The 24,668-nt window shown below is 43.3% G+C and overlaps 1 protein-coding gene across 1 annotated transcript; it reads left to right on the forward strand.

The window, feature by feature from the left end:
* Positions 1-1,269: 1,269 nt before the first annotated feature.
* On the forward strand, positions 1,270-20,278 carry LOC115206795 (structural maintenance of chromosomes protein 4; the record flags this gene model as incomplete). The annotated part of the gene is given in 26 exon segments (XM_029773991.1): positions 1,270-1,457; positions 1,459-1,543; positions 2,479-2,655; positions 4,634-4,777; positions 6,696-6,808; positions 6,992-7,126; positions 7,364-7,508; positions 8,724-8,882; positions 9,040-9,267; positions 9,381-9,444; positions 9,447-9,553; positions 12,362-12,523; positions 14,716-14,941; positions 15,035-15,114; positions 15,226-15,372; positions 16,302-16,428; positions 17,634-17,817; positions 17,856-17,878; positions 17,954-18,025; positions 18,028-18,146; positions 18,149-18,258; positions 18,421-18,571; positions 18,669-18,671; positions 18,702-18,913; positions 19,134-19,317; positions 19,701-20,278. Coding segments are annotated over 26 exon segments (3,498 nt in total), but the record flags the coding sequence as incomplete, so codon positions are not given.
* Between the last annotated feature and the right edge of the window lie 4,390 nt (positions 20,279-24,668).

Below are 24,668 nucleotides of genomic sequence, written 5' to 3' on the forward strand. Positions count from 1 at the left end.
CCAAAACCGTATTTGACATGTTGTCTACTCTTGATTTAGAAAGTATTATGGTTGCAGCGTTTGTTGGCCGAAAACTATTGTCAGGGTCATTTTTCTTTTTTTACTGAGCACAATAGACTTGAGACCAAGCGTTTTGTTATTGTGATATGGTACCATAATCGGTATGCATTTGCAGCAAGGCTCGATTTTTATTCATTTGTTTTGATTGGAAAGTAGGTTTTGGTGTGGGTGAAACAACGTGGAATCAGATGTTCGAAATATAATAAATTATGTTGTCGTTGGTGAGTGCATATTGTGTATTTGCTTTGCAATGTGAGCGTTTGTGAAAGGGGTTACTTCAAGCGTTCGTTTATGATTAAGTTTATATTGTTATAATTTAGTTTTGTGACCAAAGATATAGTAAATGTGCGACTTAACATTCGATCTTCCTCTGGAGTCTTTGTTCCTCCACTGTGACTTGCTCTATAATGCTTATGTTTTGTTTGTTTGTTTTTTGTTTCACCACCCCTCCCCCATACACCAGTGTCCCCACCTGAAATGAATCGCACTGGGGAATAAAAGTTAAACTCTTTGCCCTAGCTCCGGCTCCCGGGGAGGGTGCCGAGGCTGTTGATAATCGAAGTTTGGAGGAGATTCTTAGTAGCATCCCTCCACCCCCGCCCCCAGCAATGACCAATGAACCAGGCGCTCCTCGCTTGATGATTACACATATAGTTAATCAGAACTTCAAATCCTATGCTGGCGAGCAGATTCTGGGCCCTTTCCATAAGGTACGAAAAAGCATAATAACTCCCCGTTATGGCTCTTTTGTGACACTAGGAATTGTGGTTTTGTGTTTTAATCATTGTCTCAGTATGGGGTGTTGACCATTTCCTTAACTTTTATTTATATATATTTGTATCTTCAGTGACAGCAGCATTTGGATAGTTGTAATTTAATTGTTGATTATTTTACTGGATAAAGTTGTCTCCATAGTTTGCAGCATATCATACTCCTCCATTTTGTGTGTGTGTGTGTTTTTCACACTAGTGGTGATCTAACTGTGTCTTATCCTCAAAAAGATACAAAATAGGGTTTCCCACTAACTTTCCCCCTATCAAATTTTCTTAGTAGTTCTCTTTATTGCATCATGGACACAGGTGCAATAAAATATCTTAAATACACCCACTGAGGTTAGAGGCCCACCATTTTAATCCAGCAGAATTTTCTAGTTATTCAAAGCGGTCTAAAATTGTATTGTGAATACGGTTTCTATTTAATTTAGTCTGATTTGAACAGATTGGAAGTACAGATTGGAAGTACATTTTTATTTTCCACCCACTTCATTTCTCTTTTTTTCTCTCCCTTCCCTGGCGTTTTTCTTGTATCATTGGTCCAAATGGCAGTGGGAAGTCCAATGTGATAGATTCAATGCTCTTTGTGTTTGGCTATAGGGCTCAAAAAATCAGAACCAAAAAACTCTGTGCTGATTCACAGCTCTGACCAGCACAAGGATGTGCAGAGCTGCATTGTGGAAGTGCATTTTCAGAAAATTACTGTCAAGGTAACACACACTTACTTGCTCAGCTGTAACAAAACGATTTAACATTTTATAAGAGATTTGGGTAAAGCGGCAGAATCCTATATATTTTTTGTATATATGTATGTTATTTTAGGGTGTAGCTTTAATTGTCTTGTATGCATTTGGTTTAGTATTTTTATTTTTTACAATGACTGCAACAGACTCAGAATAGCCATTTGAAGTTAACTGACAATCAAGTAAATTACAAACTTTGCCATTGTTCCTTTATTTTTGTGGTTTTATATTGATTAAGACCTCAGGGGAGTTTTTTTCTTCAGTTTAGTGGTGGTTAAATGAATGTTAGTGGACAATAGTTTCTCCTTTTCTGTGCAAACCTAGAATCCTGTATATATTAATTGTATGCAGAGTAAGAAATATTTTTCCAGAATTGTAAAACATATTGTACTACCACTGGGGGTGTAGTACGGTAATTAACAACATAATTGACATTTAATGTAAAATAATCTCTTTGCAGCCAAGCTGTTTTTTGTCAATTCGCTACAACCATCTCCTAACACTGCAGTTTTAAGCCTACACACAATATATATTTCTCTATAAAAAAAGTTGAACAGGTTATAGCTATTCTGTTTTTGCCCCCCTTCATATCTTGACAATGTGTTGACAACATTTATTTCCTGTTGTCTCAAAATTAGTTGAATTCAATAAACCATATGAATCTTACTTTTTAATAAATGTGCAAGTTAAATACATTTTACTTGTTATCACACCAATATCTGTTTGCAGCAACATTTCTGTGGTTGAGGCTTCACTTTCATATGTAGGTGTGTGTTTAGATGGTTACTTGCCTATATTTGGGAGGGTTGTATTGCTAAGCATTTTTATTTTTTGTCCTGAGTGTGTTCTGAAGACTGGATCTAAGCTGGTGTGTTTCTTGTGCCCCTCCCCCTCTGAGTCAGGAAGGAGATGACTACGAAGTCATCCCCAACAGCAAGTTCTATGTTTCCAGAACTGCCAGCAAAGACAATTCCTCGTCCTTCCACGTCAATGGCAAGAAGGCCACTTTTAAAGATGTGGGGACTCTGCTGTGTAGCCATGGCATTGACCTGGACCACAACAGATTTCTGATTTTACAGGTAATTAAATAGTTATTCATTTTTAGTTTTCCTTTCAGTTTGTCTTTGATCCTTCCTGTGTCACACATCCCATCCTGTAAAAGCTTTGCTGCTCAGACTTGACCCCTTTCACTCGGAGGAAAACCAGTATTATGCCTGTGTGGGTGACCTGTTAAGTGTGAAACGGACTTGGACTGCTATAGCAGCGCATCATGGTTTGAAACAATGTTGGAAAGGTGCGAACCATCATTTGCTGCTTTAGTATTTTAAGGAAAATCTAACATTCCTGGAATTGTCTAGTGGGTGAATGGAGACGCAGGTCCGTTTGGCCCCCCTTTACCTGCCACGCTATAGCAGCACGTAAATATTGGCGTGAGAATACAGACCCCGACCCCAATATTAGCTGTGCTGCTTCAGTGTGGCAGGATCAAGCATCCACTCTTCATTTCTATCATTTGAGTGCATAATTGTCTTCAGTTTGGGTTTCGTTGGAATTATCTTTCATGGAGTGTAATGCCAATGTCAATGTGTGTAGTTGTTCAAAGACATATTATTTTGTTTGCGTTGGGTCATATTTGCTGCTTTTTGCCAGTCACGGTCCAAATGAATACATTTAGAATTTTAATTTTTATTAATACAGTTTTGGAACATCCCTGTGGTGTTCAGCTTGGTGTGTAGACTCCTCCAGGGGTTGTTTGAAGAACAAGCCAGTCCACTTGTTGCACAATACAGTTTTTGGGGTTTTCTAGTACCTATCAACTCTTGGATGAATGAGATGACTCACTTTTAGTGAATATTAGATGTTGTGCTGCATTTTATAATATTTATTTTGGGAGAAGATGTAGGTTCTCTCCTGTCCTAATTTGTGCAATTTTCTTCATCCTCTCTTTTCTGGAATTTTAGGTGATTTTAGAGCTCATTAAATATGACAGGGTTGTTCTGACTGAGGCAAGAAGCTTCAGTTTGTTCTCAAGTCACTTTTACAGGCCTACGGCTCAGGGGAAGGTTTCTATTTAGTGCACTGGTCAGGCAGAGCAGGAAAATGCTTTTTTCTCTCACACACACACACACACACACACAGAGAGAGAGGATTAAAACAAGATTGACCATTCTGATAATTATATAGGCCATCATTCAGGCTTGTGTTTAATAAATGTTTCAAGGACTGTTCAGTCAAGGACTATTACCCCATGTCTATGACATAGAAAGGAAATTCATAATTTTATTAAAACACAGGCACCAGTTACATTTGCCAGATGCCCCTTTTAGTTTATGTATTTATTTCTTGACCTCATAAAATATAAAACCTTTATTGTAGTGGTTCCAATTGATGATGTTTAGTTCTATGTTTAAGTGATTATTATAGTTTTACCTTTCATTGTTTTGTCATGGATATGGACAAATGTTCTGTGTTATGGTTACAGTTATGTGCAGTAAATTATTATTTGAGGCTCAGGTGTGAGAGTTGGGAAGTTGTGTGAGAAGTACAGTACACTAAAATGCCCAAATGTACTGCAAATAGCCCATATGACTGGCTGCCCATAAACTGTAGGGTTATATCATAAAGGAGAGGTTAAAGTGTTTTAATGAGGGGCTATCATAACATCAGCAAAGTTCCCTCAATACTTTAGTGAGCAGAGCAACCAATTTATTTCAAATCATCAATAATTAAATTGCTGTTTGAGATTCACACAGAAGTTGCTCTCTTTCTGGTTTTAGCCCAGGTTAGTTTGAATTGCATTTTAACTTGCTTCCGAAAGGGTAAATTCCCAAAAAATATTTCAGGTATTTTTTTCCCTCGTTGCTTTTCAGACTTTAGAAAGTAAAAAAATAAATAAATAAGTATAAACCCACCCATCAATGTCAATTCTGGGATGGTAATCAGGTGTTTTCGAACACAAAATGTATCCAAGGTGTGTGTTTGTAGAGTTTCTGGTAAGAAGCTGCTATAACCGTGTGTGTCCTTGCTTGTGTCTCTCCCTCCCTGTGCATTGGTCAGGGTGAGGTGGAGCAGATAGCCATGATGAAGCCCAAGGGGCAGACGAAGCATGAAGAGGGCATCATTGGCTCCTGCCGCCTGAAGCAGCCCATCCACACCCTGAGGCGCCGTGTGGAGCTCCTCAACGAGCAGAGGGGAGAGAAGGTGAGAAACAACCCCAGTAACAAGACATTGGTCCATTTGTTGTATTTAAAAAAATATATATTTATACATGTTTTTCCTTTTTGAAATGATGATGGTTTCCCCTGTGGGGGTGTGTTGGGGGGCCTGTTTTGCTGTGAAATCTGTGAGGTATGTTGTGTCTTGGCCAGAATGACTGCCCCTGGCCTGACACCTGCCTCTCCTTACAAGGCAGCAAATTGTCTCCACACACACACCTCAGAGATCGCTGTATCTAAGCTAATCCCCTTGCTTGTTTGTTACATTTTTATTGTTGTGCCATAAACAATTGCTTTGCAATCAGTCATTTAATTATTATTTTTAAAGAGCGGTTGAGGGAAGGAATAAGAACGGGATGCGCAAGTTATTTTTTTTATTTTTTATCGAAGACATTTAATGACCAGCCCTAGATCAGATTTTATTAGAAATGTGTTAGTAATTATGTGAGCAGGAGGTGAAGTTTGGCTGATAATTACATGATTTTGTTAATATATTTCTTTGTATTGCAGTACTAGTGACATATTGTTATTTGGGTATGGTGTTGCAGTGTACTAGCCAGGTTAACAGGGTAGTGTTTCATTTGAGGTGAAATACTGGATGTCTGGTGAAGCCAGCCGGTTCAGTAAATCTCTTGCAGGCTACACTAATATAACATCACTAATTAGGCCTGTTTAGAAGAAAAAAAAGTTTCTCCCTGTACTGTAATGTATTTATTACTTTAACATATCTATGACTTTTCATATGGGTGACATGATTTAGACTTTTTGGTTCATGCAGCTTTACAGTAGTCAATAGATTTAGTATTCAGAAATCTGCACTTTCATAACGCAGACCAAATCTGCATTTTCATAACGCAGACCAAATCTGCATTTTCAAACTATTTCACCTGTTTTTATATTGAACGTTTTTTTTTTTCTTCAATAGTGATCAGGGGCATGCAACTAATTTCTTTACACAAAATACATTAGTGCAACACAATAGGCAGACAATAGCTTTGTTTTCATCAAATGAGAAGTGCAAAGCTAGCAGACGCAAGTAAATTAGTTTACAATGGGGAAAAAGCAAGTTTTTTGCAAAAACGACACAGCCATCATATTTCAGATGTTTATCATAGGAAGAATGTAGCCAGCTACATTTCCTAGTTAATCTTGCATTTTAACTTGCTAAAACTACCAGAGAAAAGTACACATCACTCAGAGCGCTGTCTGGTGATCCAATGCCGGTTTGTGAGTGGTGGAATTTGATTGGGCTATTTCATCCAAGTGGAGAAGTGTAAACGAAGCACAAAATTAGTCCTTTTACATTGATGATTTGGAACAAACCCTGACTGAAGCAGAGCAGAATTTACAATGAGGAGCATTTTAGATCTGTTTGTGGACGCGGTAAGATTTTTTCTGTGTTAACGCAATGCCTGCAGTAGATATAGCAATACCACATACACAGGGTCAAATGCTGTGTTATTTGAGTTATGACCAGTTTTGCCTATCCTCGTGTTATTAGACTATGGGTTGATCTTATGGCATTGTGCAGTGTAGCATCCTATCACACTTCTGCCTTTATCTGAGTTCTATCGTTTCCCTTTACTCTGCATTTGTCTATTTGATTAAGTCACATATGCCTTTTGACTGACTAAAAATTGCATAATTTAGGTATTGAAGCCAAATTAACCCAAGCTTGTGGAGTAAAGTTGTAGTTTTTGGGAAAGCTCAGTTTATCAATACATGTCCGGCATGGTCAATCACAGTGCAAAAAAAAAATTCTAAGCACACCTGAGAAGGAACAAAAGTAAATTCAAACATTTATTCAGGGCTTGATCTTATGACAATTCAGCATGAATGTTTAAGTCAGGGGTGCTGTAGACTTTGTTTTCCTGTTTCATCATTTTGCGGACCATGTGTTACAGCTAAACAGGGTCAAAATGGTGGAGAAGGAGAAGACTGCTTTGGAGGGAGAGAAGAACATTGACTTCCTCACTCTGGAGAATGATATTTTCAAACAAAAGAGCCAGCTCTGCCAGTACTGTGTGAGTATTATAACCACACAGGGTGTTGCTAAATTTAGTGTCTTTTACTAACAGGAAATCAGGTTTGAAAGAATCTGGGAGGAAGCGTTGATGCAGTTGGGTGTAATTACCACAGATGGTCACTTTTTAGAGTTCATATATCCATGTTGACCAGCGTGTGATTGTTTCTTTGTTAGCCATAACCTCCAGAAGAGAGTGGCAAACAAAGAGGAGAAGCAGAGGATCCAAGACGACACCAAGGAACTCACAGAGAAAAACACCACCATTGCTGAAGAGATGGAGAAGAACCAAGGTCTGAAAAATGTGGAGAAGTAGGCCTTTATATGTTATTCATGGGTTTTGTTGCTTACATGGAAATTGATACCAAAGGGACACATTTATGAGCAAAATATAGTCCTAATGTAAAATGAATGTCAGTTCAGTGCAATAATGTTATGAAATGGAAAATGTTCATGGACCTGCTGGCAACCAGTGATACAGAAAAGCAAAATTAGCAGTAATTTGTTTGATTGCCATTCATAATGTCCATGTTGTGATTTTTCTCCCAGGAAACAAGGCAAGCTGACCAAGTACATTGAGTTCCAGAAGGAGAAGTTTACCCAGCTGGACCTGCAGGATGTGGAGGTCTGAGAGAAACTGAAGCACACCAAGAGTAAGACCAAGAAACTACAGAAAGAACTGGAGAAGGAGAAGGTGTGCATGTGTCCCTTTTCCTGTGAACATAATTCAGGTCTCTATAATCAATGCTTCAGTGATTCCACTTCAGGGGGGTTTTGTAACTTTGACCATTTATTATATTGGCCAATCTCTGTGTACATGGGTGGCTCTCCAAATCTATATGTTAGGAGGCTGTGATTGTGGCGAATGTGCTACATAACTTACAGGTCATACTCATAAACAAACACAATGGTGCTCTGTCCTCTCAAGACAGGCCAGCACCAATGGCCTGACACTTCACTTTTATTCTGTTGATTTTGTCCCCTGGCCAAAGTGAAACACGGCCACTCGTAATACAGTTTCCCTCTATACAAACACAAGGCCTGTTGTGCTGAGGCCCTGGAGAAGGCATTGCCCAGGGGTTTACAGATGACCTTATTAGTAATTGCTGTATTGCGTAATTACACATTTTATAATTACTTGCATCAATGTCACAAATAAACAAATGTGTTCATTTTTATTACATTAACTTGCTTGGGATTGGCTCTGGGTGGGCATGGGTGTGTATCCCACATATTAATATATTTTTCTGTGTCATGAGGTCCCTCTTGATAAAATTATATTGTTACATTGCTGAGACTAAAGTGGCTGGTATACCCAATTTATTTAATAAGAGAAACTCCTCCAGTTGGCCACTAGGGGGTAAAACTTAAATGCAAACCCTCCAAAGCATGACTGCTTGGCTCTGCTGCCTCTCACTCACTTTCTCCCATGCTCTTTTCTCTCTCCATGGGCTCTTTTTTTTTCTCTCCACACTCAATATGCTCCAAGTCTCCCTTCCTTTCTCTGCCCCTGTTCTGCAGCCTGTATGATACAGCACCAGTGGCTGTGATTTGGCAGTGTTGGGTTGTGAAGGCCGGGTAGAGCAGAGCAGTCCTCTGGGAGCCGTGTTCTGCAGTGTGGTAGTGAAGTATGGCTTTGTGTAACACTACCAGCAGCCACATTCACTCTTCACCCACAGTTAACCCTGCTAGCATGGCTTCCTCCACTCCCTCTGCTACTCCCTCTCACCACCCCGCACACTGGAGAGAGGTGCAGTTCACACAGACTGCCTGCCAGTCTGATGGCGGTGCTCCTAACTCTGTCTGCTAGTTGATTGTAAAATAGTATATTGGTCTTTCCTGTTTTTTTTTTTAAGGTTGTACCTCCCTTAGTCTCATCTTTTCTCTTCCCCCCTTTCTCCTCTGTCAGCTGGAGGAGGTGCGTAACGTGCCGGCCAGCAGTGAGAAGACCATCTCTGAGGCGTCCGCTCGCAGGGAGGAGTTGGAGAAGCAGAGGGGGAAGGAGGAGAAACTGAAGGAAGTGATGGAGAGTCTGAAGGAGGAGACCAGTGGCCTGCAGCAGGAGGAGGTGGGTGTCTTTCATTATCAGGAATTGCTGATTCGTTTGAAGTAGGAAACACTATTCCTGATTTAATTGAATTTGACCGGTATCCTTTTCCCCCTGGTATTCCATGTTTTCTGATCACATAATCGTGTGGTTATTATTCCCATGACTCCGTCCCCAGACGAAGGAGCTGATGGAGCTGAGTAAGGCTGTGAACGCGACACGCTCCCGTCAGGACGTGGCCCAGTCTGAGCTGGACATCTACCTGAGTCGCCACAACACCGCTCTGACCTAGCTCAACATGGCCACGCAGTCCCTGCAGACCGCCTCCGACACGCTGCGAGACCGCCGCGCCGCCATCAAAGAGCTGCAGGTCAAAATACCCCAGTGTGAGCAGGAGCTCAGGAAGGTACGTTAGTGTGTGTGTGTGTGTGTGGGAGAGGGTCTCAAGTGTCGAGCTGTTCTTAAGGTTAGGGGTGGACTGTGATTTGTGGCATTAAGATGTATCGCTGTCTGCTCTAGGATGAGGCGGAGCTGGAGCAGCTGCTGCAAGCAGATGATCAGACCAGGGAGCTGGTGGGGGACATGAGGAGGCCAAGAGCTCCCTGTCCTATAACCGCAGCAGGGGGAAGGTGCTGGACGCCCTCATGCAGCAGAAGAGGAGCGGCAAGATCCCCGGCATCCTGGGATGACGAGTGAGGACCATGTCCATGTATAGACTACACCAGGGGTATCAACCTCATTCCATGGAGGGCCTAGTGTCTGCTGGCTTTGTTTTTGTTTTTCAATGAAGACCTAGACCAGTGGTTGCCAAACTGTGGGGCGTCTAGGGGAGGTGCGAAGGGTCGGTGAGGGGATCCGGCTTTCAACCTACTCTTGAAAGTTATAATGGTAGAATGCACAAGGTGCTATTTTGAAATTGGGTGGTGCAGCATCAGTTTTCCTCTTGTCATGTTAGCGCTATATATAACTGGTCAGAAATGTCCAGATCAACTAGCCCATGTCAGTTAACGTTTTTTAGCCCATAGATTTAGTTGTAATGTTTGTCACTCAAATATCACGACTAAACATTAGACATGGCAACTAGAGGTCGCCCGATTATGATTTTGCAACGCCGAAACCGATTATTGGAGGACCTATTAAAAATTAAATTAAAAAGTCAATGCCTTTCTTAAAATCGGAATCGACTTTTTGAATTTTAAAATTCAAAAACATTTAATAATGACAATTACAACACTACTGAATGAACACTTATTTTAACAAACCAAAATCAATTTAGCCTCAAATAAATAATGAAACATGTTCAATTTAGTTTAAATAATGCAAAAACAAAGTGTTGGAGAAGAAAGTCATGTAAAAAAGCTAATGTTTAAGTTCCTTGCTCAGAACATGAGAACATATGAAAGCTGGTGGTTCCTTTTAACATGAGTCTTCAATATTCCCAGGTAAGATGTTTTAGGTTGTAGTTATTATAGGACTATTTCTCTCTATACGATTTGTATTTCATATACCTTGGATGTTCTTATAGGCACTTTCCCGTGTGGCTCAGTTGGTAGAGCATGGTGTTTGCAACACCAGGGTTGTGGGTTCGATTCCCACGGGGGATCAGTACGTGAAGAAAAATAAAAAATGTATGAAATGTATTACTACTATAAGTCGCTCTGGATAAGAGCGTCTGCTAAATGACTAAAATGTAAAAATGTTAGTATTGCCAGTGTAACAGTATAGCTTCCGTCCCTCTCCTCGCTCGAACCAGGAACACATTGACAACAGCCACCCTCGAAGCAGCGTTACCCATGTAGAGCAAGGGGAAAAACTACTCCAAGTCTCAGCGCGCACCCGGCTAACTAGCTAGCCATTTCACATCGGTTACACCAGCCTAATCTTGGGAGTTGACAGGCTTGAAGTCATAAACAGCGCAATGCATTGCGAAGGGCTGTTTGAATGAATGCTTACTTGCCTACTATCGCTCAGTCAGACTGCTCTTTCAAATCATAGACTTAATTATAACATAATAACACACAGAAATATGAGCCTTAGGTCATTAATATGGTCGAATCCGGAAACTATCATCTCGAAAACAAAACATTATTCCTGTTACATTGCACAGCCTTCAATGTTATGTCATAATTACGTAAAATTCTGGCAAATTAGTTCGCAACGAGCCAGGCGGCCCAAACTGTTGCATATACCCTGATTGGGTGCAATTAACGCAAAATGACAATTTCACCTGGTTAATATTGCCTGCTAACCTGGATTTCTTTTAGCTAAATATGCAGGTTTATATGCAGGCATTGATGTTTATGGTTAGGTACAGTCGTGCAACGATTGTGCTTTTTTCGCAAATGCGCTTTTGTTAAATCATCCCCCGTTTGGCAAAGTCGGCTGTCTTTGTTAGGAAGAAATAGTCTTCACAGTTCGCAACAAGCCAGGCGGCCCAAACTGCTGCATATACCCTGACTCTGTTTGCAAGAGAAGTGACACATTTTCCCTAGTTAAAAGAAATTCATGTTAGCAGGCAATATTAACTAAATATGCATGTTTAAAAATATATACTTGTGTATTGATTTTAAGAAAGGCATTGATGTTTATGGTTGGAGCAACGTGTACCTAAGCGATTATATGCAACGCAGGACAGGCTAGATAAACTAGTAATATCATCAACCATGTGTAGTTAACTAGTGATTATGATTGTTTTTTATAAGATAAGTTTAATGCTAGCTAGCAACTTACCTTGGCTTCTTACTGCATTCGCGTAACAGGCAGGCTCCTCGTGGAGTGCAATGTAATCAGGTGGTTAGATCGTTGGACTAGTTAACCGTAAGGTTGCAAGATTGAATCCCTGAGCTGACAAGGTAAAAATCTGTCGTTCTGCCCCTGAACAAGGCAGTTAACCAACCGTTCCTAGGCCATCATTGAAAATAAGAATGTGTTCTTAACTGACTTGCCTTGTTAAATAAAGGTCTAAAAAACAAACAAACAAAAAAATCGGCGTCCAAAAAGACCCATTTCCGATTATGAAAACTTGAAATTGGCCCTAATTAATCAGCCATTCCGATTAATCGGTCGACCTCTAATGGCAACATTTATAGAATTGGAAGAAAATTTGCTTTAAAACTGACAAATGTTCTCTGCACCACGTGACAAAATGTGTAGAATTGCAGGAAATAAGCTTTGAACCTGCAAGATGTTCTCTTCGTCAACAAGAGTGATGTGAACAGTTTGACATTAACAGTGATTCTGCTCGTAGAAATAGACATTTTCCCCAATGCTGGAAGGGAGGCCTGAGTGAAAAAGTTTGGGAACCCCTGACCTAGAGAACCAAGTGAGGGGAGTACCTTACTAATCAGTGACCTTAATTCATCAATTAAGTACAAGGGAGGAGCAAAAACGGGCAGACACTTGGCCCTCTGTGGAATGAGTTTGACACGTGGGCTACACAGATGACATGTGGCAGCTGAGAGATGCACACACACTCAGTGAGACTGTTCTTGTCCTGACAGGGTGATCTTGGGGCCATCGATGAGAAGTATGACATCGCCATCTCATCCAGCTGTGGCTCTCTGGACAACATCCTGGTGGACAGTATCGACACAGCCCTGAAATGTGTCAACTTCCTCAAGGCCCAGAATATTGGAGTGGCCACCTTCGTTGGCCTGGACAAGGTGAGAACAACTCTCAAACACCTGTGGCCTCTTATCAATATTGTGTAGGAACTATTATAAAATACTACTTACGAACAGAGTTTAGAATGTTTGTATGCATAGAAAGTGTGATTTATAAAACAATCCTACAAGCTTCATACGCACACTGGTAAAAGAGAACCATTGATAAATACCAATTGTTCTCTGCCTCAGTGCTTGTACACGACTTCAGCCATTTGCATTTCGAAAAGCCCCTAATTAACCATATATGGTCAAAATCATCCATTTAAAGCCTGTGGGGAATATTCAATGCCGTACCTTGAAATACAATGGAGCAACCAAAACAAAGCTTTGGAAAAGAATTGGACTGAAATGGAGATGCTAGTGTCAGAGATAGGGCATAACCAAAAGGTTTTATTTGGCTCGTTCAGTTGTGGCTTGACCAGTGTAAAATAAAAACATGGCTACAAAGAGAGGACCGATGGCAAATATAGGCAACACTCACCAGTTAGCCAACCATCCATCCTCAACAGCTCCCTCCTGTAGGTTTAGGCCAGCATTGCTGTTCTGTAGAATGAATGGTTTTGTGTGTTCCACCTGGCTAGTAGCCAACACATTCAGCAGTGTATTTTGCGCATCACACCTGCACATTAAGAGTGAAAACTGTCTGTTCACATAGTTCAAATCATTTTGGGGTAGTTATTTAATGGCGGTGGGTGCCGTCTATATTTGGGAACCTATTGATGGCATCATGGCAAAGAAACCCCTCTTGACTTCAACCTCTTTTGCGATGGTGTATAGAAACTGTATGCGTTAAACGTTGGCTTATCGAGGGCTGTGAGATCCCGATTTGGCAAGCTCCCGTTGAAAAGTGCCTGTTGCCAAAACCCTACGGGTAGATAGTACATGGATGTGCACCGGAATGGCGTGTGTTTGCCTTTTGAAAGCAGGTCTCATATCCTTGCAAAAAATCCTATAAATTGTTTTTGGGAAATGATATCTGATGAGCCAATCTGTTAAAGTCCCACCTGTCTCTTAAAAACGCACTCTCTGAGGAATGCGGTGTGTGCCTAATTTTCCAGCAGAGCAACATCAACCATCTCTCATTCGATTTCCCATTGTCTTATAGTATTTCAACAATGGTTTCACACCTGCCTCTAATTAAAAAAGTTACTGTACTTTATATGGATTATTATTGTTAGAAATGCACTGATGTGGTCATTTTATATAGCTACCCTGTCAAGATATGTTGCATGAATTCACAATGGAAATGCAATGAAACTGAAACATTTAATTATCGCTCACATTTTCCCCATTCTACACTTGACAAACAGTTCCCTTATTCCACCACAAATGTTCAGAAATCTCAGTTAAATTGTTTATTTTTGTTTTACTTTTTCCCCCCCTTTTCTCCCCAATTTCATGGTATTCAATTGGTAGTTAGTCTTGTCCCATTGCTGCAACTCCCGTATGGACTGGGGAGTGGCGAAGGTCGAGAGCCATGCGTCCTCTAAAACATGACCCTGTCAAGCCGCACTGCTTCTTGACACACTGCACGCTTAACCCAGAAGCCAGCCGCACCAATGTGTCAGAGGAAACGCCGTACGACTGGCGACCAAAGTCAGATTGCAGGCGCCCGGCCAGCCACAAGGAGTCTCTAGAGCGCGATGGAACAAGGACATCCCGGCTGGCCAAATCCTCCCCTAACCCGGGCGACACTGAACCAATTGTGCGCCGCCTTATGGGTCTCCCGGTCACGGCCGGCCGGCTGTGATACAGCCTGGGATCGGACCCGGGGCTGTATTGATGCCTCAAGCACTGCGATGCTGCGTCACTCGGGAGGCCCTATAAATCTCACACTTTGCGTGGAAATGATCCCACACTGGTTAACCCACATTTGTACCTATGCATGATTGATAAATGAGGTTTAATTAACACTGGTCATGCTTAACCTCGCTTGCAGAAATTACTATGTTGCAGGTTACACTCTGTCAGTTTGAGTCATCGGGACATTGATCTGGCTCAATCTGAACTTTGTTACAGTATACCTCACTCTACTAGCGTTTCTGTCTTATGGGTTTTCTGAATAGACAACTGGTACAAAGCCTTTAACCTCAAATGTAACACCCTACAAGAGTTTTTGTTATTGCCCCAAGCCTTTTTGTATGCCCATACTGTAGCTAACACTGACATCCACTCTTTTCCTGTCTCAGATGAAGGTGTGGGAGAATGAGATGGGGCCCATCTCCACCCAAGAGAACATCCTCTGCCTGTTTGACATGGTGCGGGTGCAGGATGATGGTATGAAGCCAGCCTTCTACTTTGCCCTGAGGGTCACCCTGGTGGCCAAGGACCTGGAGTAGGCAACACGGCTCGCCTTCCAGAAGGACAAATGCTGAAGAGTGGTCACCATGCACAGACAGATCATAGAGATGGCTGGTGGGTAGACTGAGAGGGAGCGCATCTCTTCTGTGTCTCTATAGATGGTCTATATGGATGATATGTCTGACACAATTTTCTGTCCTGTCTCAGGCACCATGAGTGGAGGTGGAGGGAGAGTGATGCGGGGCAGGATGGGCTCCTCCATCGGCACTGAGGTCACCCAGCAGGAGGTGAGAGATCTTCTGGACACTCTTCTAGAGCTTTCTCTGGCCTCCAATCACTGTTATGGCTCACTTTAAGCTCTGCTGTGGTTAATGACCTGTCTTCTTTTTGTGTGTCAGCTGGACTGTATGGAGAGCAAGCTGAATGAGAAGGTGGTGCAGCTGCAGGGCTGCCAGGAGAGGAAGCTGCAGCTGGAGGAGAAAGTCTAGAGACTCTGACAGCAGCTCAGAAACATGAAGAACACCCTGGAGAAATACAGCATGCAGGTAACACACACAGTATACAGATATGAAATGTATTTGATGGTGTAATTCTTGTTCATCAAACTTGTTCAGGTAAAGCTGAGTGTATATATTTTTTTGGCTTGCTTGTAATGCTGCTTGCTGTCTCAATGCTCGTCTTTCTAGATTCACCCCTCTATTGATTTGGATTATGTCTACCATCTACACAGCAACAACTATTGCCCAACGGTCATAATTACCTGCAATATGCAATAGCCTACGAAGCACAAGTCCTTCATACACAGGCTCACACATTTTATTTTAATATAGGCCTAATATTCAATAGTTATGTCATCAGTAATGATTTGATGGGATAAATGGTCTCGACTGAATTGGCTATTGCTCCTGTCAGATTGACCGGATTATTATTTGCAATCATTGTAACAGGCTCTCGGGTACGTTTTTTTAATTGCAGAGTGAAAAGTAAAGGGAAACTTGTCAGAACCTGGCCATGGCATGCAGGGGGGAAAGACTTTTTACTTTTAAACTCTATACTACTCTTTTCATTTTTGTAAAGCAGTTTGTTAAACAGGCAAAGCTAAATGGTGACTGGTGATTACGGGGAAGCAAGAGTCATGCAATGTGTAGCCTAAGATTGGAGGTGGAGCCTGCTTGTCGCCCACACTCATTGTTTGCTCCTCTGCAGTTCACCAGCTGATGTAGGCTGTGTGCCGGTGTCGTGCATCCTTCCCACTGCTAGACAACCAAACCCTCACTGCTCTGCGCACCCAGTGTTGCTAATATTATGCTTATCGAGTGCAAGTACAAGTCACGGGAAGGTGAGTCCGAGTCACCAATGGTCGAGCCACGAGTAATGAAAATTAGGACTTGAGTCTGAGTTCTAGATTAGAGTACTACAACACTTGAGGCTGGTGATTGCGGGTGAGGTTGTGGTTGACTGTGTTTCTTCTCAGAGCTTGGCAGAGCAGGAGGCTCACCTGAAGCCTCAAATTAAAGAGCTAGAGGCCAATGTCCTGGCTGCTGCCCCCGACAAGAACAAACAGAAACAGTTGGAGAAGACCCTGAAGGACTTGCAGAAAGGTGAGAACTTTGAACCCCAAATGTAACATGAAGTGAAGTCACTTAGAAATTGCAGGCTACACTCTGTGTCAGTTCTAGTCTTCAGGACAATGATCTGACTCAATTTGAGCTTTGCTACAGTGAACCCCAGTCTGACTCCACGAGGCATTCTCCCTCATGGACTTGCTGCGGAGACAACTGGTACATACAACTAGGGGTGTGCCGATCTCGTACTACTTGTAATTGTATCCGTTTTGTCACACTTGATACTCGTAAAAATGCCGGTAAAGCCTATACCTCAAGTGCGCTATCACAGAGCGCATCGCTATGCTCACTCACTCACATATTGTTCAAATCAAAGAAATGAGCCCAACAGCTGAAAATGCACATGGTTGATTTACTTACTTAGTCCTATTAAATTAACAATAAATAATGCATGGCTGACTACTGCTGCCTGTGTTTATTCCAGACACAGATTTAGGTAAATTGCTTGCCCCATATATTGTTTCACTTACGAGAAGAGCAAAACTTTTCTCTCCTGACACTTACGGCTCAACCTACACCCCGCCAATTTAGTTATTTAGAGCGCCCAGCGCTTCACACTTTCAACAGTGTGCAACTGCAATTGGGTGTTCCTGCATGTGGGCATTCCTCCGTCTGCAAAGGACACTGCCTACCGGTCGCCCCCGCCTCCAGCTAGCACAGCAGGCGGGAGCGACACCGTGCGTCACCTGCTGTGTAGCAGAGAAAAACTATGCCGACAGGCGGGGGTGAAGGACACAGCCTAGCGCTAGCTTCTCCAGGACACAGCCTAGCGCTAGCTTCTCCAGGACACAGCCTAGCGCTAGCTTCTCCAGGACACAGCCTAGCGCTAGCTTCTCCAGGACACAGCCTAGCGCTAGCTTCTCCAGGACACAGCCTAGCGCTAGCTTCTCCAGGACACAGCCTAGCGCTAGCTTCTCCAGGACACAGCAGGCTGGGGCGACACTGCTAGCTAGGGGGTGGAGGCGGAACGCACCGAATTGCAGGCTGCAGTTGCACCCTTCTCCACACTTTAAGTGACGGTGAGATCTCTAGATCGTTACGATAGTGGTTTTGTCCAAGTATTTGGCACACCCCTAATACTTGACCTTTGAGGCTTAACCCTGCTCCTTTCTTTTATATATGTGTGTGTAACTTCGTCTTCGTCTCCTCCTCCCCCCCGGTCTCTTTTCTCACGCTCTCAGACTTTGAGGCAGCTTCTAGTAGGGCAGGGAAGGTTGAGGTGAAGAGGCTCCACACCCTCATTGTGGACATCAACAGCCACAAGCTGAAGGCCCAGCAGGACAAACTGGACAAGGTCAACAAGGAGCTGGACGACTGCTCCTCAGCCATCACTAAGGCCCAGGTAGCCATCAAGACCGCAGGGCGGTAAGTGTTTATACACCTGCTCTCTCACACACACACAGCTCCCATCTGGAAAAGGCTTCTGGTTGTGAAGCTATTAGGGAAAAGCTCAGATAAGCCCCAGCTGATGGCTGCTGCTCTCCTCCACAGTAACCTGAAGACGGTGTGAGTCGCCCAGAGGGAGAGCTGGAGGAGAATGAGAAGAGCCTGGGAGAGCTGACGGATCATCTTAAGAGGCTGGGGAGATCATGAAGGCCTGCCAGGAGGCTTAGGCGGCACTGCCGGAGGTGCAGGAGCGGCACCAGGGGGTGGTGAGGGAGATCAAGGCCCTGCAGGAGCACACTCTACAGGAAGTAGAGTGGAGTCCCTCAGCGTCCGACTTCGGGTGGAGCAGATGGACACCTCCATTACCGAACACACCAACAAGATCAAACACTGGCAGAGCGAGGTGGGTGTTGTGTGCATGTGAGATTCATGCATGCTTCACTGTTACCCTGTTGGTTTGGTGTGTCCTAGAGGTCAACCAAACATTCAGCTAGTTAGTGCATCAGTGTTCTATGCATTACCTGGGGAACAGTATCATCATCTGACTTACATTTTTCCTCTTCTCTGCTATTTACATTTTAGTCATTGAGCAGATACTCTTATCCAGAGTGGAGGCGCTGCCCGTGCTGACCTGGCGGTCATCAAGGGGCCTGATGTCAACCAGGTCTCCCTGATGGAGGCCCGCTGTGCCCAGATGAAGCCCAACCTGGGAGCCATCGCAGAGTACAAGAAGGTACACACCCAGCTCTCTAGGTCTAATCAAGCACCTTGACACCTTGTTTTTACTCTTCTTGTCTGCGATCTCCCTCAAGTTGATTTCCCTCTAAGAGAAGGTAGTCATTGTGGGTCATGTCTCTCTGTAGGAGGAACTGTACCTGAAGCATGTGGCTGAGCTGGATGAGATCACAGAGAGAGACAACTTCAAGCGTGGATGCAAGCAGAGGCTCAACGAGTTCATGGCTGGCTTCAATGTCACCAACAAGCTGAAGAACTACCAGATGCTGACACTAGGGGGTGACGCTGAGCTGGAGCTAGTCGACAGCCTGGACCCCTTATCTGAGGGCATCATGTTCAGGTCAGCAGACACTTTGACCCCAACCGGCTGTTTGACATCTATGATTTGTGAAGACAGCTCTGGATAGGTCTTTCAATCGTGTGAATTTTATATATTTTTTATTTTATCATCAAAACGTACCTAGCGCCAACCCAGTATCTCCTAATTTCATTGTTTTATTGCTGTATTCATTAAATCTATGAATGACTCTTGCTCATCCTCTCTCTGTCCATGGCCACAGTCTGCGTCCCCCTAAGAAGAGCTGGAAGAAGATTTTCAAGCTGTCTGGAGGAGAGAAGACCCTGAGCTCACTGGCCCTGGTGTTTGCTCTGCACCACTTCAAGCCCACGCCACTCTACTTCATGGATGAGACTGATGCAGCCCTGGACTTCAAGCATGTCTCCATTGTGGCCTGTTACATTTATGTGAGTTTCACATGCACACACAGCAGTTCATGGGAACTCTATTCCACGTGAAACAGCTTTGAATAGTATTTGCCATTCTACTCCTAATTCTATGCTGCCAGCTCATCTGTGTTAATCGTTAGTATTGTATAATGGGAGTTTATTGAAGGTGCTATGGTAAGGTGTACAGCCTATTGTGAGAAATCACTCGTTTTGCAAAGCCCTCTGTTGGCAGCATGTTGGTCCATTGTTTACTCCTGTCACGGTGGTTGGTGGTTAATTCTTCCCAGGCCACTGTTTAAAAGAGCTTGACTCACATAAGCACGTAAAAAAAAAATGGATACTTGAGATTTACAGCCTTTGTCTTCCCATTGATGATTGAATGTTAATTTATTTCCCTACAGGAGCAAACCAAGAATGCTCAGTTCATCTCCCTGAGGAACAACATGTTTGAGATTGCTGACTGTCTGATCGGCGTCTACAAAACCCACAACACCACCAAGATTGTGGGAATCAACCCTAAAACCATTGTCTTCAAACAGACAATCTCAGTTTAGAACAGCAGTGACTCTGGTTTCCCCCCTTAGCCATTCCTAGTAAGACATAGAAATATTAATGTAGGTTTCTTTTAGTTTACTGTTCTTTCACACCATGTATATAAAACCATGGCTTTAACCTATGTCATCACACCTTTTTTTTTTTTTTTTTTTTTTTACTGATGAAGCTAATAAATATTTTATCACCGGTCTTTGAATACTTTGATTACTTAACTCGTTAGTAAAATCTTCTATAGCCCTAAATTGGACATGTTGCAATGAAACTTGTGGGGAAGTACTATCACAATGAGCTGTTGGTCTTCCATCATTTAGGTAAAAACCCTTAAGACTGGCTATGTTCATCAGTGAGGAGCTGAGTGATAATTCATATGGATTTCATGCCTCACTGACAATTCTAGCAGGCACTGCTTATGCAAAAAAAAAAACTACTGAACAACTTCCTCACAAGATACAGGTGACGTTGGCGTCATTAACTTGTTTTTTAACCACTCCACAAATGTTTTGGCAAGTCGGTTAGGACATCTACTTTGTGCATGACAAGTAATTTTTCCAACAATTGTTTACAGATTATTTCACTTATAATTCACTATCACAATTCCAGTGGGTCTGAAGTTTACATACACTAAGTTGACTGTGCCTTTAAAAAGCTTGGAAAATTCCAGAAAATGATGTCATGGCTTTAGAAGCTTCTGATAGGCTAATTGACATCATTTGAGTCAATTGGAGGTGTACCTATGGATGTATTTCAAGGCCTACCTTCAAACTCAGTGCCTCTTTGCTTGACATCATGGGGAAAATCAGCCACGACCTCCAAGTCTGGAAATTGTTCCCATGGATGAACCAAACGCCTGAAGGTACCACGTTCATCTGTACAAACACCATGGGACCACACAGCCGTCATACCGCTCAGGAAGGAGACGCGTTCTGTCTCCTAGAGATGAACGTACTTTGGTGCGAAAAGTGCAAGTCAATCCCAGAACAGCAAAGGACCTTGTGAAGATGCTGGAGGAAAAAAGGTACAAAAGTATCAATATCCACATAACCTGAAAGGCCGCACAGCAAGGAAGAAGCCAGATCTCCAAAACTGCCATAAAAAAGCCAGACTACAGTTTGCAACTGCACATGGGGACAAAGATTGTACTTTTTGGAGAAATGTCCTCTGGTCTGATGAAACAAAAATATAACTGTTTGGCAATAATGACCATTGTTATGTTTGGAGGACAAATGGGGAGGCTTGCAAGCTGAAGAACACCATCCCAACTGTGAAGCACGGGTGTGGCAGCATCATGTTGTGGGGGTGCTTTGCTGCAGGAGGGACTGGTGCATTTCACAAAATAAATGGCATGAGGAAGGACAATTGTGGATATATTGAAGCAACATCTCAAGACATCAGGCAGGAAGTTACAGCTTGGTCGCAAATGGACAATGACCCCAAGCATACTTCCAAAGTTGTGGCAAAATGGCTTAAGGACAACAAAGTCAAGGTATTGGAGAGCCATCACAAAGCCCTGACCTCAATCCTATAGAACATTTGTGGGCAGAACTGAAAAAGATTTTCTGAGCAAGGAGGCCTACAAACCTGACTGATACACCAGCTCTGTCAGGACGAATGGGCCAAAATTCACCCAACTTAGTGGGAAGCTTGTGGAAGGCTACCCAAAACGTTTGACCCAAGTTAAAGGCAATACTAGTAATTGAGTGCATGTACATTTCTGAGCCACTGGGAATGTGATGAAATAAATAAAAGCTGAAATAAATCACTCTACTATTATTCAGACATTTCACATTCTTAAAATAAAGTGGTGATCCTAACTGACCTAGTAAAAATTCCATTTTAGGATTAAATGTCAGGAATTGTGAATAACTGAGTTTAAATGTATTTGGCTAAGGTGTATGTAAACTTCCGACTTCAACTGTAAGTGCACTACAATTGGGATATATCTGGAGGAACACACAAACCACTCATCCTGAGATGGAGACTTGTCCTGTCTTCCCATTAATTTGAGAGGTATCACGAGATTATTGTAAGAAACATTTTGAAGTACACTTTGTAGTTGACTTGATTTAACAGAAGGCTTTTCTGGTGAAGGTTAAATGTCAGTTATATATTATTATTCATTACAAAAATGCGCCCGCGCGTCACCCTTCGGATAGGGACCTCAACGCACGAACAAAACGGAGCTATTTCATTATAACTATTGATTATTTCGAACCAAAACAACATTTGTCCTGGGAGTGCATTCTGACGAAGAACGGCAAAGGTAATCCAATTTTTCTTATAGTAAATCTGAGTTTGAGGGCCAAACTTGGTGGATGTCAAATTAGCTAGCCGGGCTATCTACTCAGAATATTGCAAAATGTGCTTTCGCCAAAAAGCTATTTTAAAATCTGACACCGCGATTGCATAAATGAGTTCTGTATCTACAATTCTTAAAATAATCTATGTATTTTGAACGTTAATCGTGAATAATTTAGTAAGTTTGCGGTGGGTATGCTAGTTCTGAATATCACATGCTAATGTAAAAAGCTGTTTTTTGATATAAATATGAACTTGATTGAACAAAACATGCATGTATTGTATGACAATGTCCTAGGAGTGTCATCTGATGAAGATCATCAAAGGTTAGTGCTGCATTTAGCTGTGGTTTTGTTTTTTGTGACATATATGCTTGCTTTGAAAATGGCTGTGTGATTATTTTTGGCAGGGTACTCTCCTGACACAATCTAATGTTTTGCTTTCGCTGTAAAGCCTTTTTGAAATCGGACAATGTGGTTAGATTAACGAGAGTCTTGTCTTTAAAATGGTGTAAAATAGTCATATGTTTGAGAAATTGAAGTTATAGCATTTTTTAGGTATTTGTATTTCGCGCCACGCGATTCCACTGGCTGTTGACTAGGTGGGACGCAAACGTCCTACCTTGCCCAGGGAGGTTAATTCCAAACCATAAGGAGTATAACCTTACATCACCAGGTGCTTGGGTCCTTCCTGACGTGAAGACCCATGTGTCTTTCTGTCATGAGCTTGAAGGATGCCAGCTGTTGGAATGTGTTCTCCCCCAGTGTGGAGAAGAGCTGCACCTCCACTGTCTGTGCGTACAGGAAGCCTGCTGTCTCCCATAGTGAGGCGGTAAGTTCGCTTCTTAGGCCGTGTAACATCTGACTGAGCTTGGACAGCAGGGAGAAGCCCAGAGATGCTCCCCCAACAGGATTCACCCACACGGCCAGCAGGAGCTGCAGCAACAGATCATGGGCCCAGCCTCCAGGGTGACTCCCTGCCTCAAGAACCGTCACCAGAATGGTGGGCTTGGCACAGCAGAAGAACCGAGGCACCGGCTCTTCCACCAGCCCTTCGATGGTACTCAGCAGCACAAGGATGATGGAGAGGGATAGCCTATGCTACCCTCCAGTCCCTAGACTTCCTGGCGCTGACGGAAACATGGCTCACCACAGATAACACTGCTACTCCTACTGCTCTCTCCTCGTCTGGCCACGTGTTCTCGCATACCCCTAGAGCATCGAGCCAGCGGGGTGGTGGCACTGGAATCCTCATCTCTCCCAAGTGGACATTCTCTCTTTCTCCCCTGACCCATCTGTCTATCTCCTCATTTGAATTCCATGCTGTCACAGTTACCAGCCCTTTCAAGCTTAACATCCTCATCATTTATCGCCCTCCAGGTTCCCTTGGAGAGTTCATCAATGAGCTTGACGCCTTGATAAGTTCCTTCCCTGAGGATGGCTCACCTCTCACAGTTCTGGGTGACTTTAACCTCCCCACGTCTACCTTCGACTCATTCCTCTCTGCCTCCTTCTTTCCACTCCTCTCCTCTTTTGACCTCACCCTCTCACCTTCCCCCCCTACTCACAAGGCAGGCAATACGCTTGACCTCATCTTTACTAGATGCTGTTCTTCCACTAATCTCATTGCAACTCCTCTCCAAGTCTCCGACCACTACCTTGTATCCTTTTCCCTCTCGCTCTCATCAAAAACTTCTCACTCTGCCCCTACTCGGATGGTATTGCGCCGTCCCAACCTTCGCTCTCTCTCTCCTGCTACTCTCTCCTCTTCCATCCTATCATCTCTTCCCTCTGCTCAAACCTTCTCCAACCTATCTCCTGATTTTGCCTCCTCAACCCTCCTCTCCTCCCTCTCTGCATCCTTTGATTTTCTCTGTCCCCTATCCTCCAGGCCGGCTCGGTCCTCCCCTCCTGCTCCGTGGCTCGACGACTCACTGCGAGCTCACAGAACAGGGCTCCGGGCAGCCGAGCGGAAATGGAGGAAAACTCGCCTCCCTGCGGACCTCGCATCCTTTCACTCCCTCCTCTCTACATTTTCCTCTTCTGTCTCTGCTGCTAAAGCCACTTTCTACCACTCTAAATTCCAAGCATCTGCCTCTAACCCTAGGAAGCTTTTTGCTACCTTCTCCTCCCTCCTGAATCCTCCTCCCCCTCCCCCCCCCTCCTCCCTCACTGCGGATGACTTCGTCAACCATTTTGAAAAGAAGGTTGACGACATCCGATCCTCGTTTGCTAAGTCAAGCGACACCGCTGGTCCTGCTCACACTGCCCTACCCTGTGCTTTGACCTCTTTCTCCCCTCTCTCTCCAGATGAAATCTCGCGTCTTGTGACGGCCGGCCGCCCAACAACCTGCCCACTTGACCCTATCCCCTCCTCTCTTCTCCAGACCATTTCCGGAGACCTTCTCCCCTACCTCACCTCGCTCATCAACTCATCCTTGACCGCTGGCTACGTCCCTTCCGTCTTCAAGAGAGCGAGAGTTGCACCCCTTCTGAAAAAACCTACACTCGATCCCTCCG

The sequence above is a fragment of the Salmo trutta genome, chromosome 13 (assembly GCF_901001165.1).
Source record: "Salmo trutta chromosome 13, fSalTru1.1, whole genome shotgun sequence".
Taxonomy (NCBI): Eukaryota; Metazoa; Chordata; class Actinopteri; order Salmoniformes; family Salmonidae; genus Salmo; species Salmo trutta.